Genomic DNA, 25,504 nt, shown 5'->3' on the forward strand with positions numbered 1-25,504 from the left:
GTCAGCGCACGCGAGAAATAAAAATCCATCGATTTTCTTCATGCTACCCGCGTCCTTTCCCATTTTCACCCTTCGCTGCTCTTCCTGGATCGTGTCAACCGTGAATTCAATCTCGGAAGCGTACCCGTAACTCGTCCACCGTAATCCACTCTTCATTTCCTTCCTCGCCCACCCCCTCGAGCGACAAGAAAAGTAATTCTCTGAAAATGCGTTCTCTTTTCCTCCAACTTCGTACCGTTCGACGTTTACGGAGGACATAGTCGGAGGACAATCGTAGATGAAATAGAATCGCGGCGATTAAATGGAATCCCACGGGGGTACGACGGGGCTCGGCAGAAATGGCCACCATCGGCCATTTCGAAGGAAAGGAACGTAGACAGCCAGAGGAGAAAATCCTATTACAGGTTATATTCATGGTACAGGGGTTCGATTGAAGCACGGGGTGGCTCACCCTCCGCCCCGGATCCGTATTGACGCGACCTCCGAGAGAGAAACCCACCCTTCGGATTAACCAATCAAATCGCAGCATCCGTCGCGCATGCGATCGCCCTCGATACCCATTCCCCCGGCACCATCGGTTATGGTGCCTCTGACCCGACGACCAATGGATTTTCGAGAACTTTTCACGATTCCTGCGAGCCCTCGATCCTCGAAGCTGTCAACCGACGGGCTATCAATCCTCCGACGATTACCTCGCGAGCGAAGGGAGATCCATCGAAAGGTCGACGCGACGCAGGAGAAACGCGGGCCTGCTGTCTTCGTATTACCAGCCAATAAAGTCCGTTCGAACGTGCCTGGCACCGGCACCTACGGCAACGGGTCGAAATAAAACAAAACAATACACATTTAGCTCGGAAAGAGGCGGGCGCAGACAAGCGCTTTAAACGACGACTACCAGCCGGCAGCCTTTCTAGCCCACGACCGTTTAAACTAGGACGGGTATTTCGGGCCTCGATACGAGCCGTTCGAGTTTCAAGCTCGTTTTGGTATTTGAAAGCCGCCCGCCATCGGCACGTCGATAAATGGGAAAACTTTCCGGAACGTTTTCGCCCGGCCGGCGATCCCTCGTTTTCGGAAAGGAAACGAGCGCTCGTTACAATTCCCTTTTCAAGTGGACGAGGCCAGTAAATTACAGCCGCTGCGGAATTTTTCTAAACTCTCCCCTCGCCCTCACCCCGTCGAACTTCTCGCGTAGAAACTCGACGGACTGGAAATTCAACCGAGCTTTTTTACTAAGCGTAACTACAAATGTTTCTTGTTCAACGTATAATGATTGTTATTTAAATTAATTCGTCTGTTACAGGCGCTGAACGGGTTCCTGCTCATACTGACATGCGACGGGGAAGTGTTCTTCGCCACTCACAGCATAGAAAGTTATCTCGGCTTCCATCAGGTAGCTATCACGTCCATCTTTGAATTTAACCGTCGAAAATTAAATATTCCATTTAAAATTCCCCAGGATACCGTGCACGTGTGTTCTCCTCGTAGAAGAGGTTTTAGTTTACCATCGATGCCCCGGTTCGAGTGTAATTTTATGCACATTATCCGTATCCTTGGCGTTGGTTTGTCTTCAATCGAGCCTTGTCCACACCCAACACTTGGCTGGTCACGCCAGACCTGTCAGTCTTGTTCTACGTGTCACGTTTACGCAAGCATTATCCCCTTTGGTCTAGCCAGCGTCGCCCTTTTCCCCTTGTTCCAAGGTAGACGTACAGCTCTCGATAGAGCCGGACGATTATCGTGCCTCCTTGACTGCTTCGATAGGTACGAAAGTAAAAACGGCTCCTCGAAATTAATATCATTTCACCGGATCGAACGTGAAATTATCGTTCATCGCGTCATCCAGGCTTCTCATCCTCATCCATTATTCCTGGCTCTGTACACACTTTACGGCTACCCTCGAAGGATCGCGAGTACCTTTACTTTCGAATTACACCTAATTCGATGGATCTTCCGGCTAGTCACGATAAGACGACGCGTGACAGTGTACAGAAGGCAGAGTAACGAGCACGAGGAGGGTAAATAAGCGCGGCGAAATCAGGAAAAGGAGCGGATTGAACGAAGAAAAAGCCATTTGCCTTTCTATCCGGAACAGAGCGGTATCGTTCAACCCCCGGTGAACGCACGCCGAAATGCGATCTGCACGCAGGTGTGCACGGCACGCACGCGAGTGCGAGGCGAACAGCGGAATAGCTAGGCGATCGGTAGGAGCGAGAGAAAGAACCACGGAAAGGGTGAAGGTACGGAGGGGGAGGGCGAAGAGAAAAAAAAAAAAAAAAGAAAAAATGACGGATGATGATTTCCCGACGCACGATGACTGTGCCGTAGAAACGCACGCGAACGCTTTTGTGCAGAAGATTGTAATTGCAGGAAACGACGGATGATGATTTTCCGATCCGATGATCCCGCGTCTCCCAGCTCACAAAGGGGGGAAACGCGTTACAATCTCGCGTTTCTTGTAAACAAATTTCGCGGGGCGATCGCTCGGAACCGATGGCGCTTTTCCTCGTTCCCTTCGCACGGCCACGCGTGTCACGGCTGCGAATCGTCGTCCCCTCTGAGGAAATGGAACACTCCTACGATTTCTCGATCTCACGAGAACCAAGATGGCGGTGAATAACCCCCGAGCTACCACGAACTCGCGATTCCTCGCCTCGCGAAGAGTTCACGATTTTTATCCGGAGCTTCGATATCGAGAACACGCTTTAAACGCATGCTAAGCGAGCTAATCAAATTTAATGGACAATTTGTTTATAAAGGAGAAGCAAACACGGGCGGGCCGAGGAGAATAATTCTTCGGCGCTCGACTTCGCGGCGGCATTCATTGAGACGTAACCGTGCACGCAAACGGTTCCCACACACGTCACGATACGTGGAGAACGATGATTTTTCCTCCCGATATACGGTTTATTTAAGAGGAACGAAGCGTGTAGCAGCGACGCTGCGATTTCCTCGCCGGTGTTCCTCACCTCGTGCGTTTAGCCGATAAACAACCAACACAAACGCTATACTTATATATCTATTTACCAATTACGCCAACCCCTTAACTAGAGAAATCGCCCGACATTTGTCAAATCGCGAAACTACCGTTCAGAAAACTGTAATCCGTTCTACCCACCCCAATTCGTCGCCACAAAGGTTTCTTCAAGACCGTCCAACCCCCAGATTTCCCCCCCGTCTGTTCTCTGCTGCGATAAGTTCGCCCCCTGACCTTTCGTTTAAGTTATTACTTTTATCCGACGCCGGTCACAGTCTCGTCGAGCATCGAATCGACTCTATCGGGCCAATTAAGCCGCGTGCCAACTCTGCGAACAACTCTGACCACCCCCGCGGTTGCCTCGCGAGCCCCTTCTTTTTCCGCTCGTTCCTCGCGTGAGATACGGAACTGAAACGTAACCGCGGGTTCACGAGTAACGTTGTAGCGAGCCGACGTGGACGTTGCACGGTTTTTCCACTGGACTCGAAGAAGAGGGTTGGTATGGTCTTCGTGGAGTTACAGGCCCGTGTAATCGCGTCATCCGAAACGCCCCGCGATTACCTCGCGTCGGATACACGGTCGTCGAATCGGGAAATCATCGAGTCTGGTCTCTCTCTCTCACTTGGTTACAGTATACCCTAGCTGTGTTACACGATTTGCGTGCCCTGTCGCGTTTCAATGGATGCGTTCCAGCGGAAGATGAGGGAAGAGTGGGTTGCTCTTTTGTGATGGCTCGATTTTCGGAATGCGACTTGTATCGAAAATGATCTTCACGTTTGTATGCGTGAAATAGAAACGAAGTGTCTCGAGTCCTGTTCGAATTTCTATATCGAGCGTTGCTATCGTTCTGCCACGGAATACCCTCGCAACCACCCTCGACCGAAAACAAAATTAATCCTCCCTATCTGGGAACGATCTCCGTCCACCTCAGCCGCAACGCGAGCCCTCTTAAAGGCCGACCTCTCAAAGGGCCTGGCCTCGGGCCCGTTCTCATTAGAAATCAATTGACCGCGTTAAGGTTTAAACACAAGGTCCGTGGGCAGCGACTCCGGTCGGTTCGCACGCGCTGAATTATGTGGCACATTTTGACAATTAATAGCCGCTAATGAAGACGCGAGATCGGTCTGGCCCGAGGCTGATCCACCTCTCCGTCTCGTCCCTGGCCCGTTTTGTTAGCCGGATACAAAGAGGGATCGCGGGAGGGGCGGAAGGGGTGGGCGCGTCCATAACTCTGCGGGTGTAATTGAGAGCTCAACATTCGGTATCGCCGCGTTCTGGCTCGCATTATCGCGTTTACCCGGCCATCGCTCGCGCAAGAACCAGCGCGTGTTCTCGTGCCGGGGCCCGAACGCGGGGCCCCGGCAACGAGGGGCTTAATGCGCGCGCGCGCGCGCGACCCAACCGAGAGACACGGGCGGGGGGAAAAAAGGGGAAGGCGGACGTCGGCCGGCATTCGATAATTAATGCGGCCCGCGGATTAATTATTATTAGCCGGCTGATTTGTTTCAATTTGTAGAGGGTCCTTTGATCGCGCCGAATCGTGTTTCCGTCGATTTCACCCGGCGTCCCGGCTGATTTATCTCCGCGGCGCGCCGTCCCCGGGGATTTACGCGAACGCGACCCGTTCGGTGCCGTTCTCGTCCTCCGTGAGTCCTGTATGACGTCCATCCAGCCTTTTTACCGTCGCTCGTTTCTCTGCGAGTCGCACGACGACAACGAGCAGAGTCTCTCACGAACGGGCGACAGAGTCGCTCGAAATTCGTCGTCGATTCGTGAAAAATTCGATGAAATCGAATCTGGCATACGAGATGCCATCGGTCTCGTCGTCATCGTTCGACCGACAGGAGTACGAGAGGAGAGGAGAGGTGGTGGAGACGGGGCTACGCGGAGGCTGTGGAACAGGACGAGCAGACAGGATAGAGACGAGGGGAGAGGCAGAGAGGTTGACGGTGGTGGAAGGAAAAAAAGAAAAAAAGAAAATAGAGCAAAGGAAGGCGAGGCCTTTCGCATTCTTCGCAGGAATGTAAATCAAGCCGTGGCAAGGGAGCGGGACCGCTTCGATGCCGGCGGGGGTGCGCTAGCGTCTCCACTAAATAATTACAAGCTCTTAATTAACGACGAGGGCCGATCGTAAAGCCATCCACGAGTCGGGCCGCTCCGTCCCGCGGATGCATGTTTCGAGATTATTTAAACGAGCAATGGTAACAAACGTTACCGGACCTTACCGGCAAACCGCCCGTCGCTGCTAACTGGCTGCGCCAGGGAGCGACGGAGAGACGCGGGGAGAGAGAAAAGGAGAGTTCCGTGGGGAAAAATAAATGTGAGCGAACCTGGGCCCCGGCGCGGAAAATAAAAGAGGGCGGGGTCAACGAATTTTGCGGGAGGCTCGTTCCTCGAACACCTCCCGGACTCTCGTTCCTGGTTACCAAGATTAGACGGTTTTCGAATGGCTGACTAATGACCTTTCCTCGCCGCGAGAATGCCTCGCGAGGGTACCATTTGAGCACCAAGATATCGATCGATAACGCGAGTCAAAAGTACCGATCATTTCTCTACGTACCTGAATAAGTTTCGTTTCACGTGCTCTCTCGACGTGTATCCCTGCTTCGTTTCACCGTATCCGAAAAGTCTGCGGCGGTCGTGTAGGTAATCGAGAGGTGGCCAGGGTACAGCGTAACAGCCAGTCTCTCGAAGGCGGTCGTGCGGCGCGACGCGACTCTTGGGCGTCGATATGATTCCATAAATCACGGGTCGCCGGAATAAATCACGTATTAATGAAAATTACACGTACGCCCGTGGCCGGGGCTTGATATACGCGGGAGAGAGACCGCGCGAGCGCGTGGACGGGAATAAAATTGGCCGAGCCATGTTGGCGGGGCGGAATAAAGGGCAACGCGGAGCAATTACACGTCGAGCGTGTCCCAATGAAGTATGGCCGTGGCCTGGCCTGCTCGATTACCACGGAAATCCTGTGTAGGAAGGGTTTAATTAAAATTAGAGCAAACGGAACGCGCAGCGGGGTTGCGGGCTAGGGAAAGCCACGCCAAGCCGGTCCCGACGATCCCTGAATTCATCCTGGACCCCGTGGTGAACCGACCGGACCCCTTCGACGGGACACCCGCTCCTTTCCACGGAACGTAGACGCCCTGAGAGTTCGCGCTGCGCTCTCTCCTATATTTATTGAGAGATCGAGTTTTATGGCCGCCCGTACGGACGTCCGATGGAGCTCGATGTGAATCCCCAGCCTCGCAGTCGTATATCGATTCCCCTGAACCACTCAATGCTTTCCTGCGGCAAACAGTAGAAATTCCACCAACTAAAATTGCACTCGAGTTGCCTCGCGTACTCCTTACTCACCTCGCGTCCATTAACTAGTAGCACCTTGGAAAAGTAAAAAGTTCCTCCACCCGAGGGTCTTCGATTTTCTTCAAACTTCTACGGGCCAGCAGCTTCTCGCAGCTCCGTTAACTCTCGAAAAACGCAGGTTTCGGTTGCTCGGACGGGTATCCCATTATCGTCCACGAGTAATATCGTACACACAGGGATGGTGTGAGTAACATGGAAGTCGTGAGATCCGTGCACCGGCGACACGAACGTTACGAGAAGGCGCAGCTACGTGCAGCTACGCTGTTCCGCCTATCGGAAATGCAACGTACCTCGAAAGCTCTCGTTCCCTTCTATCGCGTGATTTATTATATTATTCCTCGGTTAACCGAGCCCCCGGACAGCTATGACCAGCTAATGGGCTATCGCGACAATTCGACCAGCGCCGCTTCCCTCGACTCTGACGCTGGACACCGTGGAAATCGTGTGACTTTCACAGGTGGATGACTTTCCGGGGTCTCCTTCAGCCTTTTCATTCGGTCCACCGTATCAAGAATCTGAGATTACATATGCGTCAGCGAGGAAAGCTCTATGAAACTGAAAGCTTCGATTCCCCGATATCTCACATTTTCCCATTTTTTCTGAAGGGGTTGAAGGGAAAAAGAAGAGGCATAAAACATCTCTGTTACGCTTAACCGAATAGTACAATAACTCAACCCCTAAGTGTCTGAAACTATAGCTCGTCTATCGATAAAAACTTGTACCCTCGACGTCGTGGCTTCTTGTACCTCAGATAACAGTTGTCTAGCGAGGCAAACCACGGCTTCTCCCGGCTGGAAACATCGCGTAGCGCCCCGGCGTCTTCCTATTTCTACGAGGAGCTTACACGGTCGTTGAGTTCGTAGCAAGGCGAGCCCGCATCCGTATCATTTCCACCGGCTGATTTATTGCATTATTCCAGGCGTCGAAGGCCGGACAACCGTGGCCACGGTGCACCAAGCCGGGCCTGTTAATTCGATCTATTTTCTAGGCTGGCTCTCCGGGGCTTAGGGTGCGTGGTGGACCCGATTATCCGATCAACGTTCATACGCGCGCGAGACAGAGAGAAAGGGAGAGAGAGATAGAGAGAGAGAGAGAGCAGAGAGAGACTTGAAACCAAAGAGAGAAGTTATTCTCGTTCTGCTCGTTTTTCTTCGCTGAAGGAACGAGGAAACTATGGGTTTCTCGTGCACCACGGGCTCATCGTCCGTCGCTGGCTAGGCCGGATTAATTATGCGCGATAAAGTGCGTCGGACACGTGTAGCTACATGTGCCGTATGTGCGCCTATGTCGCCGTCGCGACGTCACGACCGATCAGATATTTCCTGAAATAATGCCGCTGCCTCCTGGCCGTCCCTTTCTCCACCGTGCCGCGCCGACTGCCTACTCGTTCGGGGCAGTTCGAACTGTCTGCCGCGTCGCATTTAGGGGTTGCTCGAAGACTGCTGTATTGTAGGGTTCACTCGACGCCAATCCTGGAAAGTACAACAATTATTCAAGTCAGAATTGTTAATACCTCAATTACCTCAAACGTATAAGTGAAATTATATTAGATTCATTGTCAGCAGGTACGACGCATCGTACGGATTTTTAATCATAACCATGTTGTAAAACATTGTTGAACGAAGAAATTGTATAGTAAAGCTGTGTATTATATCGCAAAAAGATTATTGTAAAATAAAAATATGATTCACTTATCTCACTTAGCAGAGCGTGGTTTCGATCCACGGACCTCTGGGTTATGGGCCCAGCACGCTTCCACTGCGCCACTCTGCTGTTGTTTCCCTCTTGATTAAGGTAGTTTTTATCGGACTTATCAGAGGCAAGTCCAAAGTAATCGATAGTCTTGAGTCCTAGAAATGATAGCAATACAAAATTATTAATAATACAGTCATATGCAAATGAAATGAAATGCTTGCACGTAATTATGTATTACGTAAACACTTGTTACGGATGCTGTTTTGTAACCAAGTATATCATAATATAATGCTGCAATGTTTATTATATAATAAATAATGAACTATGAAATATTATTCTTTTAGAGGTCTGCGGTTTTAAAAAAATTTCATTAAATCATGATGAAATAAAATGGCACATAGTGAAGCTTACAATTTCTCAAATATATAGTTATGAATCTATTAAATTATATATGGAAATAAATTATTTATTATCAAATCTGGTGGAAAATGATTAAAAAATGTTCTCCAACGAAGCAGAGTGGCGCAGTGGAAGCGTGCTGGGCCCATAACCCAGAGGTCCGTGGATCGAAACCACGCTCTGCTAAGGGTTGTTCATTTTTGACAAAATTTTGTCGATTCAGCAGATCACAACCCTCTGCAGCTTCTTTTTACCATAAAAAATTTGTTTCTTACGCATGAAATGAGTAAAAAATGACAGAAGAACTTCCCTAAATTGATTACACAACTAATCCATAGCAAAAAGAAATTCAAAAAGTTAATTTATCAACCCTCTTTAGCAGAGCGTGGTTTCGATCCACGGACCTCTGGGTTATGGGCCCAGCACGCTTCCACTGCGCCACTCTGCTTCGGTGACAGACCTTGAAAAAAATTGAAGCGTGTGGCGAATACCTTATTTTTACATATTCTTTCCTTATTAATTAGTTTCCTATTCATTTCAGTCCGACATCGTTCACCAAAGCGTCTACGAGCTGGTCCACAGCGAGGACAGAGAGGAACTCCAAAGGCAGTTGATGTGGAACTCTTTTCTGCCCGCTGAAAGTGCGAGTCTCCCTCTGCATGACGCTCTTTCGCCTCAGCACAGTCATCTCCTGGAGCGCAGCTTTACCGTCCGCTTCCGGTGTCTTCTGGATAACACATCCGGCTTCTTGGTGAGCTTGTCTCTTCGTAAATTCAGGCAGCACATTTTACAATACGTTTCCTCCACGTTGGCACACGAGTTCATCTAAAGATCATGCAAGGTCAACCAAATATTAGCCACATATTTTGCACAGTAGCGGCCTTCCTCACCAGCAAAAATTATTCAATCGATATCGACTCTCGAGGCGTGCGTATCTCGCATGCCTGGTCACAGTTTCACGATCGTTTCAGCGGCGCACAATGTAATTCTGGTTCATTCATCGAAACCTCCGCACACGGTCACGCGAACAAGGATAATCCGTTGACCTATGCGGAAGAACAGTTCCCATGCTGTGGTATCTTACCGCCGGCCCCGTTTTCACCCTTTAACGTAGTAATGGTAGCCGCGAAAGACGCTCGATCGAGCGTCACACACGATAAGACCACGCGAGTTATCGATCCGATTTTTACGGCATCAAATTTTCATAATTGCCTGCGAGAACCGCGTTTAACCCTGCAGCCGACGATAATGGACTTAATTGTGGAGGAGGGAGCCAGTCTCGCCCCGTCCACCCATAATTACAGCCTGTTTTTCTCTGGCATCTGGTGGTTGGAATTGCGGCGACTTTTTCCCCGACGTGTTGCTTTAGACTCTACGGTTTCATATCATCGCTGTTATTTTCGACGTGCCTCTTTCGTTGCACTTTTTCCAGCCGAATGTTCCTTTTATATACCTTTCGCTCGTGATGAGAAACAGGAAGAGAAGCGGAGAGTTCGGAGAGGAATAATTTCGACGTGAATTTCGGTAAAAACGGGGAGCTCCTTTCTTCTGGGTCGGTGTCCTTTTCGTCGTAAAGCTTTAACGATTACAGTTTCATTTTCATAAACGTCAGAACGGTGACCTTTTTGCGCGACAGTCTGGTAGCAGTATAGCTATACCGCCGCGTTTTTCTCCTTGTTCTTACCGTCTACAACTCTTGGACACCGTTTGTTCCGAGTGTATGCTCGTATTTGCTGGATATTTGCCGTAAGATAATTAACGTTTTGCCCTGCTGCGGTCGGACCAAAGGCTGGCTTTGATTTATGCCCGTTTTCGTGGACCGTGTCGTTTCTCTAATTAGTCAAATCTACTTTACTTTCCAGCGTTTGGACATCAGGGGACGAGTGAAGATACTCCACGGTCAAAACAGGAAGACGGAAGAGCCACCGTTGGCTCTGTTCGCTCTGTGCACACCATTCGGACCGCCGTCCTTGCTGGAGGTTCCGCAAAAGGACGTAATGTTCAAGAGCAAACACAAATTGGACCTAGCGCTCGTGTCCATGGACCAACGGGGAAAGATGTTGCTAGGATATTCAGACGCGGAGCTGGCGAACCTTGGCGGCTACGATCTAGTCCATTACGATGATTTGGCTTACGTCGCGAGCGCTCACCAAGAACGTAAGTGTTCAGTTCAAGATCCTTCGGAATTCAGATTCGAGACGAGGAATTAATCGAATTATTTTTTAGTCCTGAAAACTGGTGCCTCGGGAATGATAGCATACAGATTTCAAAAGAAAGATGGTGGCTGGCAGTGGTTGCAGACTAGCTCCAGATTGGTCTACAAGAACTCGAAGCCTGATTTCGTCATCAGCACGCATCGACCTCTTATGTAGGTAGTCTTCTAGATGAAGAAACGCTTTCTTCGCGATTCCGTGAACATTTCCGATCGTGAAACATTCCAGGGAGGAGGAAGGCAGGGACCTTTTGGGTAAACGGACGATGGACTTCAAGGTGAGCTACCTGGACGCCGGGCTGACCAACAGCTACTTCTCAGACAGCGACAGCCTCACGAGTTCCGTGATGACGCCGACGCTCCCTAGCCAACAGACGTCCCAGAGAGTGAACAGGCGGTACAAGACTCAACTAAGAGACTTCCTGTCGACTTGTCGGAATAAACGTACCAAACTGGCCGCGCAATCGTCTGTTTCCCCGCCTGTTACACCCACGGTCGCGTCCGTGGACTACCTCGCCGCTGATACCAGTGCCGCAGCTGCAGTCGCAGCGGCCTACAGCAACCTGAACACGATATACCCGACCGCTTACGCACCCACGGCAGTTGCAGCGAGCACGGACCCTTCGTTGACCACGTACATTGGTCATACGGGCAACTACCATCAGACTCTGTATCCAGCGACTGCGCTGGACAATAGGTGAACCTTAAACCTTTCTAACAATAAGACACGCATACGTAGCTACGCTTCCTCGACGAGTTACATCGATTAGCCTGTCGCGATTATTAATCGTCTAAACTTCTCAAATCTCCAGGTATCTTACCACAGCCACGGAAAACCTTTTCCAATACAGGCCGCTCGGTTCCTATTACCACACGGAGTACCACACGAGCACCGCGTACAACGGTTTCATCGATGTCTCGTTGCCTACCTACGAGACGCACCAGCTGACGAGCAAAACCGAGGAGAAGCTATACTGCCAACAGCTGGGCGAGTCACCCAAGTACGGATACGTGGAGACCAGACACCCGAGCAGCGTCAGCGGTTCACCCTACGCCGCCAGCCCCGTCGCGAGCGCCTCGACGATGCACACAGCGACTACCGATATCAACATCGTCCGCGCAGGCAGTCGACACTCCCTGGAAGGCGGGGCATCCTCCAGCAATTCCGCTGGAAGTTCGCCCGTGACAGGACCAACGAACGGCGTGCTCACCCCCAAGATAGAAGACGTGAAACCGGAAGTGTACAGCAACGAGGCCCCACGACAGACCGTCCTGATGTGGGGTGCACCTCCCGCCCGTACTCCACCGAGGAACAACGGCAGCTACAGCCCACCCACACCGCATTCCACTCACTCGTCCACTCATTCCACCAACGCCACCGCTGGCGACCCCCTAAAATCCCTAGCCGAGATGAACTCCATGAACGGCGAGTGCAAATGGAGACAGACGTCGCCCAACGATCAGCAACCCGCGGCGCCCAGCTCGCCGAGGACCAAGGCGTCGCAGCAGCAACAACAGCACCAGCACCACCAGCAACAGCAACAACCGCAACAGCAACAACACCAGCAGTACCCGGTGACCACGTCACAGTATCAGGCAGCGGCGGCGGCTGCGGCTGCGGCCGCGGCTGCAGCGGCAAGCACTATCGGATACGCGCACTCGCATCCAGGCCATGGCCACGGGGAAGCGGGCTCCGAGGTATGGCAAGGAGTGCAACACCACCACCACTACCAGTACTATCCCTACCACCATCACCACCCCGCACCACCAAGGCACGCGCCCCAGTGAGTGTCACTGCTGCCTCACAGATTTTTATCTCAGCTCGTGGTTAACCCCTCCAGGATGTGGATAGACCAGGGGTTGGATAGAGTTCTTAGGATTAGAGGAGGGTCCTCGTTTGGTTACTACTTTCGCTCTAGATAATCCTCGAGGGGTTAAATAAGAACGTAAATTTACCGATTGGCAGTATCGTTACGTGTATTATCGGATTCTGATGAAGAAACGAAAGAATCGCGCGAGGATTAAAATGATACGATACCTTTGATTATTTACTGCTGGGCGTGCACGTTACAAGTAATGCACGAACTTCTCTCCAGCGTACCGTCGTCGATTCGATCATACTCTGCATGCCCACGTTTCTTCGTTCTTTTTTCTTTTCGAAGCGTTATTTTTTTGCGAGCTCGAAGCAGCGTTCTTTTGTCCGTATGATTTTATTTGTCTCACTGCACTTAGGAATAGAAAGTACCATTAGAAACGATGGAGATGGCAGAATGATGGGATTAGTCGATTGAATGAAATGTAGGAAGGACAGAGATGAGATGGTCGAAAGCGTGAAAGGGGTTGCGAATAACGGTGAAACACACTTTCGGTTGCAGCACGCCCCCGTTAGCTGTGGGAACGGGGACGGGAGTCGGCATGGGCATAGGGCCGGACAGCAACACCAGCAACAGCAACGTCTTGTACCACCCTCCGCACCATCATCCTCAGCACCAGCACGCGGTGGGATCATCAGCAGCGGGAATGGGCCCAACTGTCCCTCAGATTCCAAACCGGACGCCGGGAGTCCTTTGCTGTCCATCTCTGAGGTGACTAACACCCTGCTCAACCAATAATCTCTTGGTGGCCTCAGCGTCGCTTCGTTTTGCCGATCAAGGTATCCTTAATCGTACGATTATTTCATTACAATTGCGTATACTAAACTTTTATTCTCTCGTAACGCGATCTTCTCGTTTACTGTTCCAGATATCTCGGAGGAGACTGTTCCACCGAGGCAGATCACAAAACGCGTGACTGTACCATACAGATAATACCGGTTAAAGCTGTTAAGAGTGCTCTCGTATAGCGCTGTAACATAACATACTCATTACATTATTATGTGTATGTACGCCTGATTACGTTCATTCGTCCGTATTGTTAAGTTAGCACGAGAGTTCACCAAGTCTCCCGTTCGTCGATCGTGAAAGCTAACGACTACGGAGGTCCTTATACTTGTCTAAGTACGTACTATATTGTCGAGATAAAGCCAAGCGGGCGAGGATCTCGAGTAAAGATGAACGTTTATCATTCGCTTGGAAAGCGATGGGAAACGATAGGAAATTTCTGCGAGCCGAAAGATTGTAATTAAGTAAAGGTACGTTTTGTAATTAACATATCATTTGCAGTGTGGCTACGCGTGTCTCTTTGGCTCTGATCGTACCTACGATCAACCGTAACAAATTTCTTCGATTTCCTATAATTATTAGAAACACACAGATCTCTGCCTTCCATGAAATTTTCCTCAGACAAACATTTGAATCGTTCCGATGTCAAAGAGATACGCCAGCCAGATTCGCGTCCTCCATCATTCGTACGAAGAGAAGAGTAATCAATCGAGGAGCACAAAACACGAATCGCCTCGATCGTGATACGAGAAACGCAACACACACGGAATTTAGTTTTTTAATTAGGCCTGCGTATATTGTGTGATCGTGCTGTACGTACTATCGTTGCTTTCTTTCTTTCTTTTTTAACCCCTTGCGGTCCGGTATAATCGATATGAGATTGCGGAATATTCTCAAGACGCAGAGGGTGCAGGGTGCTGGCTCGGCTCGCAAGGGGTTAATCGTGTCATTGCGTTCGTGCGTGTAATCATTTTTTTAAATGGAGTACACATGATTCTGTGATATGTGTTAGGTAATTTAAAGTGCGGTATTCTTCTAAAAGGTATTTAAGATTCGCGCATGTGAAGTTTCATTTCTTTACAAAAATCGAAGGAAACTAAGTAGATAGGCGTCCACGTTTGCCGCACTTCTTAACGAGGAATCGAATTATGTACGCGCTCGAGAAACATTCCATTCCACGTTCCGTAACCCTGACTAGATGGACCAAAGTGTACGTACTATCCATGGCAATACATTAATTATAAACATTCTTCGCGCACTTCTATGCATCATCATCTAAAAAATAATTCGATTCCTGGATCACACACGGTTTTGCGTTTTTCTATCGAAGAACCCCAAGATACAGTTGCGTGTTCCGTTGAACGGGCCAAGACGAGAACAGGAAAAGTAGGCGAAAACTATCGATTTTCGGCTGAACCTCTGTCTTGCCAACGTTTCTCCTTTTTCTTTTTTTCCTTTCCTTTTTTGTTAATAAGTTTGTAATTTTTGTACTTAATTAATTTATACGGCTATTTATGTACACGCGCGTAAATCGACGACGTCCAGCGACGCTGGGCGAGCCTTCCATAATTTTAGACGGTACCCACTCTCATTTAGCGAACGTAACACACGTCCGTGCTCGGGAAACGTGAAGACTGCGCGTAGAGGAGGACGAACCTTGGGGGTTGGGGAAGGGTTGAAGGACCGGAAGTCTCGATCGATTTCCCAATGATTCGACATCGAACTGTCCGTGTTTCAATAGTCGAGGCCAGAATGATTTCTCGCAGCTTCGAATCTTCCGGTGAAGATGAGAGAAACGTGATTTTATTTTCCGTATACCTACATATCAGAACGGAAGAGAGGGAGCAGGATGCGCGGCACCCTCCTCCTCCTCTTGCAATCTAATTACAAAGAGATATATATGTATACATAAAGAGATATATATTGTATTATTTGCTGGTAGGGACGTTTCAATTTTTCGGATAGATTTCTATGGCTACCGAGATGAAAATCCTCCCTTTATTCCCTTCGGATCCACACGCGTCCTTTTTCAAACTTTCAAACTACAATTTATTCTGTAACTTTACCTACTTCATGTCGTTGTAGTGTTATACAATATACGAAACTATTTTGCTATTGATCCTTTGTAAACATCCAGTCCGCTGATCGGCTTTCGCGGCGTAGGACGAACTTCGTCACGCTCGAAGACTTGTTACTGGTGGAGTTCTTCGACGACGGGGTAACTTAACATTTCGGTATTTTACTGGAAGAGAAGAAAAGGATATAAATTTCTCAGAAGATCGATAAAACAAGGCGTCGACAATAAACAAATACTAGACATATCGATTTTCATCATTTTTTTTTTGTCTTTTTTCTAGCGTTTCAAATAAAATAAAATAAACGAGATTAGGATATAAAATTGTAAAGTTCATCGGAGGGAAAGCGAGGGCATCAGTAACAAGTCTCGGGAACCCACACTGTAAATTCACAACTTCGACCGTAACAGCTTGAAACTACGTTTCTTTGCAATATCGTATGAAGGTTTATTATTATAAGTAATTGAGTCTAGTCCATACATAAAACGAATTAATGATATATCCACTATGCTTAAATTGTAACGATGTTCTCACTGACGTCCCAACCCTTGCCGACAATCTTGCTTGGTAAACGAATTACCTCTCCACTGTACACATGTATCTATACATAAGCCGCGTTAACAATCCCGTATAATCATTCGTCAACCCTCAAATCGAATTAAACCAACATCTAAAATTCGCTTCTCCCAATGATAACGATATTTTTCTTACAAACACGAGCGAAAACTGGCTGTTCATTTTCGGAAATTCCTTCTCGTTCCTATTAAACGAAATTTATACGAATTGAGGGTTGACGCCTGCCGACCCTTCTTATTTGATCATAACGGTGAGAATATTTGGACAATTTAAGCGTACATGTATATTTACTGTATATTTAAAGTAAGATATCTTCTAACGAGCTATAGATTAAGATTTAGTCGATATAGACAAATTCTCCCCATAGCTATTCCACATAGATCAAAATACGTACCTTATTTTATAGTGACCGGTATCTGCAGACAACGTGTGATTTATATCATGGCCCTATCGAGTGGAAACTCTCTAATCGCGTGTTTCCTATTTTTTATCGAACGCTAAGTGTGTTCGATCGCGATCAAGGAATATCACCTAGTGCCTGTTTCGATCGAGAGGATTATCTGACCACTGAGACCAATCTTTGTTGATTAATTACCATGTAAAAGTAATTAAGACGACATTATTACACATATCTCTATGATGGATTGAATAAATTTAAGGTAACTATGAACTCGGTCTCTTTTCCTTATAAAAGTGTTTATAAAATATCTAATAAAAAGGAAGAATATATGTCTCTGGCACCTTCCAGACGTCCGCATTACCGCGTCCGCTAAAAGCGTAAGACGTAGAAGGGATGTCTGCAAGATGATCAGTGATATATACCGTTACATATCAATTCTGAAATATATCTGTTATTCTAAAATCATTTGCTACGATACAGCAACACTGCTCAACGAGAGAGACAAAATTATCGCCTTGCAGATACCTGTGTCTCACTACTTTGTAAATTTAACTCGACTATCCTTGGGCTTCAGTGAATGAAAAAGAAAAAAAAAGAGACAAAAAAATATCGTAAAGCCCGTTTTCCTTTCGAAACGCATTTCTCAATACCTCGTCCCCTGGCTAAGAAACTGTGTTTCGCGTACTGTTCCGCAGACGTTCTTTTATATATCCGAATGTATCAAAGTGAGAACACGATAATCATGCCAAACCAAACTTTGACTCTCCTCGATCACACCATCCACTTATCTCCGATATATTCCGTAGGATCTAATTACTTATTAACACTAAACTATACTAAACGCTAAGCTCTACAGAAATAAAATTTTAAAACTGTATCAAATGTTTATATGAAATAAATTATAATAATGCAATAGAACGAACAACTATGTACAGAGTCCTATGCAAGTGAAGACCACGTGTGGGTATGTTTCTTCTTCTTTTTTTTCTTATTTATTTTAATTAAAAATGACTCGTTACACTTGTCATAGCAATATGTATGTAAGGCCCGTACTTACAATACATTGAAATCATCGGTTAACGTACGTCGAACGTATTTTAATACAAATAACTGAACCAACAGATTAATCTGTGTGCTATCTGTGTGTGCATTCATGGGTGTGTGTGTGTGTATGTATGTGTGTATATGTATGTTTCTCTGTACATGTTAATGATGCGTCGCGATGTTAGAGATTTAACAGTTCCTTTATATTATTGATTCAACCTGACGAATATCACTCGATACATAAAACACAGACTCGCGATTCCAAGGAATCGATGAAAACCAATTAGTCGCGAGAACTCATCTGACGTGGTTAGTATCATTTTATTGGTATTAGTAGTTTCATTACGACGCAATCAAGCTTCTAGAAGAAAATTAATGGCGGCACGGTATTTGTTCAGTGGGAAATAATCGACGTCTGACACAGTTCAGACGCAGGGTTATTCTACGCGATCGTTCAAAATGCAGGCTACTAATTACTCGTATAAAATGGATACATCGTTATAAAATAATGGATATATTGGAATTGTGAACGAATAGAGTCCGCAGACGTATACACACATGTTTTATTCCTTTTATTTTATACGATTATTCTCCAGAAAAAATTAATCATTTAGAAGCAGGTCGAATAGAAGAAAATAGTGTTAACCTTTCCCCTTTTTTTTTTACGCAGAAACAACGCTCGCGATAAAAACACCTGATTGGCAAAGGATCGAACTAATACAAACTTTCCAAGACACTGTACAGTTAATGATAATAATATATCTCTAGAACGAGCCTAATGAAATGGTAAAGTAGTGACTTAATCGATATTCCCGCGATATCGCTAATCGCGCGCGCGCACGTGTAAAACTTTCGAATGGACAATCACTCGTGAAAACTTTCGCTTCCGATAATATTTGCATTATTTATTGGACAATGAAAGGTATCATCTTTCGACTTAGCTTGCTCTCTTCCTCGTCTGATTTTTTTTTTTTTTTTTTTAATTCCGTATGAATTACCCGGAAAAAGTTATTTAATTATGAATTATGCATATATATATATACAACCTTGGCTAGAAGTTTGGTCAGGTTCAATTCCTGTACCGATGCGACGACGATTTCTTACCGTCCCGGTGGTTCGACTGCCTTGATCTCGATCGTGATTTTCTATGATCCCTAGATCTAGATCGCGTCCTCCTCTTGCTCCTGGAAACGTAAGACCGCGAACGTTTACGTTCCTTGGAACGCGTGCGCGATCTGTCTCTACGATCCCTGGATCGGGATCTAGTCCTTCCGCGTTTGTCCCTGCCGCGGGATTTACTCCGTCTGGTTGAATAGGACCGACTTCTTCTCCTCCCTCTCGAATGGGAACGAGACTTCCTCTTTCCCCTGGAATGCGATCGCGACCATTTCCTGGTGGCCGTGCTGGATCTAGATCTACGACAGCTCCTCGAACGGGATCTACGCCGTTTACGGTTTCTCGATCTCGATCTGTGCTTCTTACCGGACCTATAATTGCTCGAAGACCTTGAACGATATTCTTTACGTGACTTTATCGATCTAGACCTTGATTTCCGTTTCCGGCCACGCTCGGAAGAACGTGACCTCGATTTTCTCCCTCTCGATTTACTTCTACTCTTTGACTTCCTCTTTCGATAATCACGCTCACGAACTTTGCTCGATCGTTTCTTCTTCAACGAGTCACTACGACGACTCGAGTCAGAGCTCGTCGTCTCGGAACTGCTAGACTCGGAATCGCCTGACCCCGACGGCGTATTGGTCTTTGCCGTATCAGGCGGCGGTATTTGTTGCTGTGGACTTTGCCCGCCGCTCGATAAAGTTTCAGACGCTTCTCTTTGATTATTTACCGTTTCTTTTTCATCAACTAAAGGTAGTGATGTTACGGAGTTACGCTTAATTGATTTAGTTGCCACTTAGGTTTTATTATATTTCGAAACATACCTGAGTCTTTGCAGCTTGTATTACCAGTATGATTTTCCTGTTGCTTATTATACTGCTCCTCGTAACGTTGCTCTTCCCTCTCATCCTCCTCCGCCAGCCGCGCCTCGATTTCCTCCTCCGTCTTTTTGAACGCTTGCTGCCGCCGTTTCACCGTTTCCTAAAACATACCACCGTTTCTTCTCTCCTTTCTATCTCTGAATTTATTCAGCCATATTCACCATATTAGATATATAAGAGGGAGAGAGAGAGAGAGAGTAAATGCTGCTATAATTTTGAGCTACAACTTGCTGCCTGCAACTCAAGACAAAGACAGAAAAGGAATACATACTACGAGCTCCTCGTCGCTATCATTGTTCTGAGCCTGGACGTGTTCGTTCTGCTCCTCCTCCGACTCGCTGTTGCTGTCACCATAGATGCCCAGACCTACACGAAAATAACTAGTTTATTATCCTGATGCACTACCCAGTCCACAGTGGGTCTTCGTCAAAATAAAGACATACGCTCGACCATTAAACACGCTGGCACTATCGATTGAAAAATGGCTACGAGCATGGCTACGAAGAATATGTGAGAGACAGAGAATACGGTACAATGCACGGACGCATTTTTCATTTCTTTTTTTTTCTCTTTTTCTATGAACGAAACTGCGTGTACACACGAGCGGTTCCTAGGATGACCGTGCGTTGAAGATTGTAAAGGTGTAGATACTTACCAAGCTTACGAGTGATCTGAGCAAGAGGGGCCATGTTGTTGAGGGATGCGACGGGGGTCTCTCCTGCAGGGACTTACAATACACACGCATTTAGTACCAAGTGGCTAAGTCCTATCATCAGGATACCCCCCACAAATTAAATGGTACTGATCACCGATATCACTAGAAGAGCTGATCCTGCCCCTTCAATCCTCTCATATACCTTAAGGAATATTTATTATGTAATCCCTTTAGATATACGAAACTGAAACTGCTTTAGACGTGACGTTAGTAGAAGGTACATTACATATGAATCAACGATCAGTTTTACGTACAGAGCCGTAAGGTGGAGCGAGATATCAGTGAAAACAAATACGAATAGAAAACATATAAAAATGTTACACTAAACTAATGGCAACCGTAGATAAAGAACATATGATTAAGATAAGAAAGCAATCGAGTCTGAAAACGGGAAATAAAAATTAATCATACGACTATACGATACCGCGTCTCCGAACCGCGTGATCCAATTGACAAACGATGAATAACCAAAACGAACGAGAGGTGGATGCCAAAATTAAAATGAAAAAATAATGTTTCCACGTTTCACTTTCGCCGTATCGAAATTGCATCGAATCTTATTACATAATTTTATATCACTGTCGCTTCCTTCTTTTTTTCTTCGAAAGATTTATTCTTTCAATTAATACAGATTTCGAGTTTCTCGGAAAATATCAAAAAACGGTATTCGAACTAATCGAAACGGAACTAAAAGAGTTCGTTCGATAAAAATTCAGGTGACATAGTGTTTATAATTCTATTTAAAGCAAAAAGAAAATGATAGAGAGAAGTATCACTTATGGTATACGTGTATACAAAGTCCTGGAAAAATAAAGTAGGATATCCTGAAATCATCGAATAATTAACTCTATGAATTGAATAATCTTTGTTTAATGTTTAAAAGCTTATATATTACACAAATGGGCAAATAAAAGTTCACCGCAACACTGCACAAGACTCATGTGAATCAGATTCTGTGCACTGGTGAGCGAAAGTATGAAATATGTCAATTTGTTAGTTGTATCGTGTGTATCTGGGGTACCTTTGGCACGTGCGCGGCTCCAAACCTCTCTGCATATAGAACCGATTTCTTCGTTCGTTACCTCCAGAAGAATTTCCGTTAGCGACCTCCGTACCTTCAACATCTACATCGAAACAAATTTGTCATGCGCAAAAGACAAAAGTGAGATTATCACTGGCTTTCGATCGAAATAATATATTCACCACGTCCTGTAGTACTTCTTCTCTCGTTCGCTTCGGAGCGGTTATAGTCGCGTTAGACGTCGTCGGACTTCTGTCCGTATGCGTGTGTGCATCCGGCGAATCTGCATCTCGAAATCGCGATTTTCGCGGACGAAGAAGAATGTCTGGGGTACGTTCGAAATTTTTCTCGATCACTTGTTGACCACGTACACCTTCTTCGGGTTCCTGTTCCGTTTCTTTGTCGGAATCAGAGTCCTGCGTTACACAACAATATCTCGTAGAAATATTCTCACTTTTGATTTACGGAACACGTTCAGTAATTCGAACACCTACAAATTTGCTTTTAGCAGGATTCAATACAGCCCTAGCCTCGTCCTCGGCTTGCTTCCGGGCTTCTAACTCTTGTTTCCTCAATATCTCTTGCCTTTCCCTCTCAACGGCTTTCTGTTTCTCTTTTTCCATTTTCTCTAAACCTTCCCTAATCCAAGCGGGCAATTGTCTACGTTTTGCCGCGTCTAAGAGAGAGATATCATCATCGTATCGTGGTCGCGAATGTTATTCAACGAACACGTGAAAATATTGATTGCTACGATTAGCTTTATCAATGATTGGAGCTTGTGTGACAATTACATGGTTAATGACATTTCGTTACTCGTGTTAGATACAAAAGTTCTAATAATAACCATGTAAGTTTTATAAACTCACCTATAGTCGTCGTTGTGTCTTCTTCAGGTGTTTTCTCTCTATCTTCTCGACACCTTACCGTATCCATGGGCCTCAAGTGTGGTGTTCTGTTCGCATGCCTGACTCCCTTCATAAAAGGGGGTGGCTGAGGTGGTATTGAAGCCGGTGGTTCTCCAGACCAATAACTAGTTACCTAAATATGAAACACTTACATTAGCGACGAGTCTAAATCCGACACGTATATCTTTCATTTCGAGTTAAATAAACTGTTTTAATGTATAGTGTTCTGAATCGTACTCGTTAGGAAAAATACATAGAAAAATAAATTGAGAATGTGATTGAAACTACAATATATCAAACAGCATTTTCTCTTTTTAACTTTACAATACGTGTTTAAGAAGAAAAGATAATAACACAAGATAATAACACACGGTTCTGATTCGCTAAGCCTAAGTACAGCAGGAATTGTAGGCACTTCTGGAATTCTATGTTATTATTAGAAATACAATTTTAACCTGACTATAAGGTTGTGTTGGAGGTACTGAATTATAAGAATACAATGATGGTGCTGCTGGTGGTGGCACGCTAAATTCTGTTGTTGTAGATATTGTTGGAGCGGGTGGAATAACAGGTACTGTAGGAATCCCCATGGGTTTCCCATCGGAACCTATAGAAACACCAGGAGGAGGTACACCAGTCCATTCCCAAGTACCTGAACCAGAACCTGACGTGGTGTTCCAATATCCCCACTGGTTCCACTGACTCCACGCTTCGGCTGATATTAAGCAAGATATATCGTATAGTAATATTATATTACAAAAATTTTTTACTTGCTAAATTGTCAAACAAAATATGAAGCCAAACATAAGTAAAGAAGCGAACAATATTTTCTTCAATCTTAATCATTTTTACTACATTAACGTATATGTACAAATGGATAGATTTATGAATGCATAAGAAATTCTCTCCGAACAATCGGTTTGACTACCTGATCCACTGATTGTTGGCGCGGGTGGTGCTGGTGGTACATCGTCTTCTTTCGTGTCCATGTCCATTGGAGCTTCTCCGCTACCATCAGTCCCGGGGCATATAGGATTAATAGTAGGTGGAGGTGGTGCCGGTGGCACTACAGTCTCTTTCATTTTGATCCATTGTTGAGCTAATGCTGCCCAGTCGACTGAGCAGCGATCAAGAGTTTTGCATGACAATTAAACGTTTTACAAAAGTCGGAAGAAATGAATCGTATATATACCGGATACTGATATACTTCTTACGCCATTTACCTTGATCGTTACTCATATTTTGATAAGCAGAAGGATTGAGAGCCCACTGGGTTGGGTAATCTTTTCCTTCAAACATATCTCCACTCATTGTTTTCTTTTTCTTTCTTTCTCTCTACCTACTATTGCCCCAGAGGAAAAACAATAACCACGAATCAACGCACTTTAACCTTGTCAATGTATAATAAAAGCATTGGTTAGCAATGCGAACTTAAAAGACTACCCAGTAAAGTGTATCGACTACATGATGGAAAAACGCTTAGATCTCATTACTTTTTATGCACTTTCACTGCACACCGATCAATGTTTTAATACACGTCGGGGCGCCCTATTGCAATATATATTACTATATCTAATGTATACGACGATTACTAACACGACTCGCGAAAGTTTATCGCGCTCGAAGCAGCGATCCAAGCTGTAGATTAGCGTGAACGATTCACATTAACCTAATGCAATCTTTTACATTTTCCTAGGTACTTTTCGCTCATTTAATATTTTAAGTAACTGCCAGATTACTTTACCGGAAAATATTACATCTCCGTTAATGTTGGCCGCGAGGTGTCACAACTTACATAGAACGGAGTTTCCATGAACGGCAGAAAATACAACGCTTCCATGTACGGAAAAGGACGCAGCGCCACCTGTCGGCTTGTCGTTACATGTAAACATAGTCAACATAGCAGTCGGAGGGAAAAACGATCGCCGCTGTATTCTACAATCTTCTACAGCAAGGTAATCATAATTCTCCACGATTTTTATAGTTTAACTCGAACGTATAACCAACATTAATGCCTACAAACTGCTAGAAATACGGTTTATAGAATATAATCTGTGAACAATCACGATCGAACAAAATAAAGTATACGCTCTTCGCACTTTTCATTCAAAACCAGTCGCCATTGTATAATCGTGTATTCGAACGTAATTTTGTATAACTTTATAAATTTGAATAATATTTCCAGATGCGACGATTATTATCATCTTGAATATTATCAACTATATACTAATACTATCAACGATACTATCAACGATATGGTTAATTCTAAGTGTTGGAGGAAGTCAGAAGTAGTCACCACGTCATTGCAGAGATTTATAATATAAAATAATGGTAAATGTATCAATTTAATATTTAAGCAGCTTGCTATTTAGAGGAGACTAGCTTTGTAACAAAAAGAAAAATATTCGTTAAGATTCCTTGAAGTCTCGCTGTAAATTTCGTAACAACTTGTTCGCTCAAATTTCCTGTACATATCGAGAGACTGTAATCGAGGCGAACTTAACGAATTAAAATGGCGAAAGTCTAATTGGGGGGTGAATCGCGTTATCGAGGATAGAGGAGGGGGTGAATTAATGTGTCCTACTGGTGGGGATGAATGTACCACCCTGTGTCAGGTGTTGCGCCACGCGGCCGGCTAGTCTTCTCAAAAACATCGTAGGTTCACGGGCTTCCGAGCAATTTTGGCCCACGCATCGATTATAATTCAGCACTAGAACCCTGAATCTTTCTTCTACCTTCAAACTTTAGTGAACAATCCATTATTCAAGCGAAGATCATCAAAAAGTAATTGTACCTCGATCTCTAATATGTGTTCTTTATCTTAAATGTTGTCTGATTTTCAATTATTAAATTCGCTGTGCTTCATTTTCGCGTTAAATTTTCAGTACAGAATATTAAACTGAATGTTCTGTTGATCAGATTCCTGGGATCGTTTACACGAAGAAACCAAGTATGGTACACTTTGCCCGTTGGTCCATATCCGGAGGACCAAAGTTTCAAGGGAACTAGACTCAAACTGACCATTGTTCCCAGCCGGTGGTAAGTGCTTATCCTATATGTAGAGTTTACCCAATTACGTCTTTAATTACCGAATGCCTTCCAAACAATGGCAACGGTGTACCAATTAATGTTGTCCCCACGCATTGTCGGCTGCGCTGAATATCGCACGCTAGCGGGATTTAATTCTGTCTCTGTGAAACGCAACGGATTTCTAAAGCGGGTTGTTGACTTAATAAAGACGAGCAGCTTGAATCGCATCGAGTTCTCCGGTTTCGTGCGCCGGCGTTCAGGCAACCGTCCACAATGCCGCCAATTTGTGCACCCCCTCACCCGCCTCCCCCTAGTCATTATTATTTTTTAAAACACACCCTCGATCAGACTAGCGCGTCGTTTAAAAGACGCGTAGAAAATTTATCTCAGCGTGTAAACTTTTTGCATCCAATCCGAATGGAACACTTCGAC

General features: G+C 45.7%; 2 protein-coding genes and 3 non-coding genes across 8 annotated transcripts in view; 2 read left to right on the forward strand and 3 right to left on the reverse strand.

Annotated features, from left to right (window-relative positions):
- Positions 1-13,281, forward strand: part of Ss (aryl hydrocarbon receptor spineless) — a 100,661-nt gene extending 87,380 nt beyond the window's left edge. The window contains exons 4-10 of one of the 2 annotated variants that reach the window (XM_076905266.1): positions 1,304-1,393; positions 8,979-9,188; positions 10,300-10,594; positions 10,664-10,805; positions 10,879-11,346; positions 11,462-12,433; positions 13,025-13,281. In XM_076905266.1, the coding sequence (XP_076761381.1) occupies positions 1,304-1,393; positions 8,979-9,188; positions 10,300-10,594; positions 10,664-10,805; positions 10,879-11,346; positions 11,462-12,433; positions 13,025-13,238 (2,391 nt within the window). In that variant the 3' untranslated portion in view covers positions 13,239-13,281. The remainder of the gene's footprint in view (positions 1-1,303; positions 1,394-8,978; positions 9,189-10,299; positions 10,595-10,663; positions 10,806-10,878; positions 11,347-11,461; positions 12,434-13,024) is intronic. The other variant, XM_076905267.1, reaches the window with a different exon arrangement.
- On the reverse strand, positions 8,045-8,116 carry Trnam-cau (transfer RNA methionine (anticodon CAU)). The gene has a single exon. It is a non-coding gene; the product is annotated as a tRNA-Met (tRNA).
- Positions 8,552-8,623, forward strand: Trnam-cau (transfer RNA methionine (anticodon CAU)). The gene has a single exon. It is a non-coding gene; the product is annotated as a tRNA-Met (tRNA).
- Positions 8,814-8,885, reverse strand: Trnam-cau (transfer RNA methionine (anticodon CAU)). Its single transcript has one exon. It is a non-coding gene; the product is annotated as a tRNA-Met (tRNA).
- Positions 13,282-15,212: 1,931 nt separating the features above from the next.
- On the reverse strand, positions 15,213-23,848 carry LOC143429945 (uncharacterized). 3 transcript variants are annotated; one of them, XM_076905823.1, is made up of 12 exons: positions 23,266-23,848; positions 22,971-23,159; positions 22,498-22,757; positions 22,004-22,175; positions 21,632-21,813; positions 21,320-21,553; positions 21,138-21,240; positions 20,057-20,119; positions 19,673-19,767; positions 19,345-19,501; positions 18,509-19,267; positions 15,213-15,551 (listed from the first exon to the last, which is right to left on the reverse strand). In XM_076905823.1, the coding sequence occupies exons 1-12, from the start codon at positions 23,351-23,353 to the stop codon at positions 15,484-15,486; spliced, it is 2,370 nt and encodes a 789-aa protein (XP_076761938.1). In that variant the 5' UTR covers positions 23,354-23,848; the 3' UTR covers positions 15,213-15,483. The 3 variants fall into 3 exon arrangements, with proteins under 3 accessions (XP_076761938.1, XP_076761937.1, XP_076761939.1); XM_076905822.1 differs by having other exon boundaries at positions 20,057-20,128; XM_076905824.1 differs by lacking the exon at positions 15,213-15,551 and having other exon boundaries at positions 17,950-19,267; positions 20,057-20,128; positions 23,266-23,847.
- Between the last annotated feature and the right edge of the window lie 1,656 nt (positions 23,849-25,504).

The sequence above is a fragment of the Xylocopa sonorina genome, chromosome 12 (genome assembly GCF_050948175.1).
Source record: "Xylocopa sonorina isolate GNS202 chromosome 12, iyXylSono1_principal, whole genome shotgun sequence".
Lineage (NCBI taxonomy): Eukaryota > Metazoa > Arthropoda > Insecta > Hymenoptera > Apidae > Xylocopa > Xylocopa sonorina.